We start from the raw sequence: 4,423 nt of genomic DNA on the forward strand, positions 1-4,423 counted from the left end.
AAAGGAAAGTCTCTGATATTGAACACTTGCTTTAAATCACTAATGCACATTTCGTTGGACCACATTGGGCCATGTCCTGAATCAATAGCACTCGTACTTAATCCCTCGCCTTACTGAAAAACAAGCACTTTCAGAAAGAATTCATTTCATGCAATATGCCCACATTTTTTTTCAGGGTCCGGATGGATTGATATTTCACTTCAAAAGCCTGAGCCTGAGAAGTGCTAACATTAGATAGCTCATCAATACTTCTCTCAAATACATAGATTAAATTGGTTGTATACCGTCCAGACCGATTTTTGGCTATCCAAAATTTGTTACAATCAGTTCTGCAATATCTGATACAGAGCTAGGCATTCTCCTCTTCTCCTCAGGTCCAAATCAATTCTGATCTCAGGTATCGTTTGGGAGCTACCATGCTTTCCACTGAGACTGATTATGTGTGTCAAGACATTTTTTCTCAGAATACAGCGGTACACCTGAGCCTACAGTAAAATCAAATCAAATTGTTTAACTTTGGAATGGCACCAATGCAAAACTACTCTTTTGTGAGGCACCTTGAAATGAAAATCTCTGTGAACACAAAGGCTGAACAGGCAGCGAGTGCATCTCCACGGAAACATAAAACAACTAATCATTCATTCACAATGGAAACAATGCACATCCTTCGGGATCCTTTAATGAGCACTGGATCTGTGACAGGAAGGGATGGAGGGCTAAAATGGGACAGGGAATAATATAAGAGAGAAGAAAAATAAGGACTCAACTTGCTAGGGACTCATTTAGCACTGTTTCTGCTTGAGGAAAAGTCTGCTTTTTGACTTCTAGAGAGATTTATGGCTGTTGTATGGGAACAATGTTCCTTTTGCCCAATGAATGGGAGATACGCACTGAAAGAAAGAACGAGCTTTACAGTATTTTTTGCAGGATATCGTTTGTTGTGGAACCTGGTTGTGTAATACACTAGGAATAAGAACAGGAACAAACAAAAACAAAAACAGACTGGATTGCCTCGAGCAGCCCAACTGTTCAAAAATTCATATTTCGGGCCTCAGCACAAAATAATGAAGAGGTTTTATGCAATACAATGACGGTTTTATGGGCTGCAATAAGTTGACAGTGTATTACTGTGAAACACTGAGATCAATTGTGACGGGAAGATGGGAAAGCGCAAGCCAAGCGCATACAAGCCAAAGTAAGAAATGTCTTTTAACTCACATTTTCACCATGAATTAAACAACTGAAGTGTGCAGAGCCTTTGTACAGAAGATGGGAATAAGGATGAATGATATAGCTATACAAATTCAATGTTTATATTTTCCAATCTTTTGGTATCTCAGTATTTATGTGTTTGCTCTTAAATGGTTTAAAATATTTATAACAGCCGTAGTTGTATATATTAAAATGAATCAATGCATGTTTTCTACACTGTTTTCACTAAATGAAATAACTAAAGGATAAATCATATTAAGATTAATATCTACATTTTAATTCACATTTTTGTGTGGTGACACAATTAAATGTTTTGCTTCATGAAGTCATCAATCGATTATGTTATGAATTGATTAATTGGAATGGACAATTTGAACTGATTCACATAAATGAACCAAAGTATCCAACAACTTTTTTTAAATTAGAGTTAAATTAGAAATTTAAAAAAATCTCATACTTAATCTCTTAATTTGTGTTACTTTTTTTTTCACTAAACAAACTGAAGGAAGAATCATATTCAAATGAATATGTCAATTGTAATTAACACCTTTGTGTAGTGACAAAAATATTTTGTTTCAGAGTACACTGACAACACGCTGACAAAAAAAGACAGAGCAGGTTACTTGTATGTTACAGGTATGAAACAAAGTCTCAGCTTTCAAATTTGGTCATTTTGTAAGAAATTCAAACAATACTGTTTTGTGGCTCTTTAATGTGTCGAGACAGATCGCTGTAACTGCCACAGTGTTAATACGCTTAGCTGAGGTATTGTCTGATGGCCCATTAAAGATAAAACAAATCCAGCACCACAAGTACAGAGACGGCGATATACTCTTACTGCTCACATCCTATCAGAATGATTGAAGTCAGTTTAAGTGTGCAAACAGACATGAAATGTACTGTAAATGATGCAAACATATTCTGGCTAGTAGGGAACTTAAATGTATATCTATATTTGCACAGACACACACACACACACATACATATATATATATATAAAGGGAGAGAGAGAGAGAACAATTACATAAAATTCATCCATTCTCCAAAATGCTTAACCTCTGTAGATTGCAGGAATCATATAAAATATTTAATAATAATTCATATTATGATAAAATAAATAATTTTGTGTAATATTTTAATATACAGTATTTTTTAGCAATATATAAAATATCTAATATTTAAATATTAAAACATTTTTTTTTTAATAATTGATAAATAATGATATAATGACACACATGCTCTAAAACACTTAGCCACGTGTGTACAAAGGTGATGCAGGTTCAAATAAACTCGTAATGTTTTCTGGTCCTGTTCTACCCATTTCTACCCGTTATTTCCTGTTCTTGATCTCTAGGCCAAAAATAAGTTCTTAGACATGTTTAATGTCACGTACTATGCAGATATAGTGAGAAACATGGAAGGAGAAGCAGAAGACATAATGGAGTCAGACATGAGCACTTACATATAAATTAATTACACATGCTCTGATCTGATGACTGAAAAAGGATGAAAGCCAGAAGGTGCAGTGGACTGGATACTAACCTGAGGCGTCAGGCCGTGGCAGATGTACAGGATGGGAACGTTGTCAGAGTCGGGACCTTGATCCACACACAGATCCGGCCTCAGGCTATTCCTCAGCTACATGCAAACACACACACATACACACACACACACACACACACACACACACACACACACACGCACACAAACAAAGATGCAATATATGAACTGGCACATCAGACCCATTTCACACTGCAAAACCGCAGAGGAGAAGATGGATTAAGAACTCAAAAACCATCTTTCTTCCTCTGTCTGCTAATAGCCAATGTGTGTGAAAATGCCCTGGAGCTCAGCTTTCCTTTGTCTTCACAATGGAGCTGTTAATTATCCTATTCCACAAAAGAATGCCAATTAGGAAAAGCGCTCTGCTGGCCCTGCATCGTGATAAATGAAGAAACGGCAGGCCTCGAGTAAGAAAAATTATATTTAGTATAAACTGTTTCTATAACTCAATATTATGAGAAACAATGTCATCTATCAGATTTGTCTAATAAACTGCTAATAAACTGCACTGAGCTATGTCAAACTAATTTAATAAATTTGACTATGTTATTATATTGTTATGCCTTTAGAACGGATAAATATCTACTTATGGATTTGCACATTTGATTAATACAGAAAATGATGGTAACGGTGTTGACATTTGAAGACCTAATAAGTGAAACAAAACAAGATAAAAGGATAATAAATGAGTGAGACTTGTCTTTGAAGAGCTCACTTCCTGAAAGGAGGATGATGAGAAAGTTTTTTTTTGATTTATGGAATAGCTCATTACTTTAAAAAGGAGGGTAACAAAGCTGATGCATAATCTGGGGAAACAACTTCAAGTCTTTTTTTTAAATAAACACATTCTGTCAACTAAAATCTAAGGATTTGCACATTTGATTAATACAGAAAATTATGGTAACGGTGTTGACATTTGAAGACCTAATAAGTGAAACAAAACAAGATAAAATGATAATAAATGAGTGAGACTTGTCTTTGAAGAGCTCACTTCCTGAAAGGAGGATGATGAGAAAGTTTTTTTTTGATTTATGGAATAGCTCATTACTTTAAAAAGGAGGGTAACAAAGCTGATGCATAATCTGGGGAAACAACTTCAAGTCTTTTTTTTTAAATAAACACATTCTGTCAACTAAAATCTAAAAACATACACTAACGTTCAACAGCTATGCTCACCTAGGCTGCATTTATTTGATCAGAAATGTAATAAAAATAAAAATACATTAAAAAGTAATATTTTGAAATATTATTACAATTCAAGATAACTGTTTTAGATTTTAATATATTATAAAATATAATTTATTTCTCTGAATTTCAATGTTGAAATCAATTTTGAAAACAATAGTTCTAATTCATATTTTTTTGTGGAAACCATCATACATTCTTTTAAGGATTCTTTGATGAACAGAAAGTTAAAAAGAACAGCATTTATTTTAAATACAAATCTTTCATAACATTATAAATGTATAAACTTTTGATCTATTTAATGCAGCCTTGACAATAAAAGTATATGTGTATATACAGTAGATACTGTATAGTGTATATAGGATGAGTATATAGACAGAATAAAGACTAAAAGCTATGTGTGTGTGTGTGTGTGTGTGTGTGTGTATATATATATATATATATATATATAGACACAGACACA

General features: G+C 33.6%; 1 protein-coding gene across 1 annotated transcript in view; it reads right to left on the bottom strand.

Annotated features, from left to right (window-relative positions):
- LOC107679570 (polypeptide N-acetylgalactosaminyltransferase 18-like) overlaps nt 1–4,423 on the bottom strand; it is a 55,923-nt gene that overhangs the window by 8,207 nt on the left and 43,293 nt on the right. Inside the window, exon 9 of the mRNA XM_016475154.1 lies at nt 2,755–2,850. Within this exon, the coding sequence (XP_016330640.1) occupies nt 2,755–2,850 (96 nt within the window). The remainder of the gene's footprint in view (nt 1–2,754; nt 2,851–4,423) is intronic.

Source organism: Sinocyclocheilus anshuiensis, unplaced genomic scaffold (assembly GCF_001515605.1).
Source record: "Sinocyclocheilus anshuiensis isolate Anshui unplaced genomic scaffold, SAMN03320099.WGS_v1.1 scaffold288, whole genome shotgun sequence".
In the NCBI taxonomy this organism is placed as follows: Eukaryota; Metazoa; Chordata; class Actinopteri; order Cypriniformes; family Cyprinidae; genus Sinocyclocheilus; species Sinocyclocheilus anshuiensis.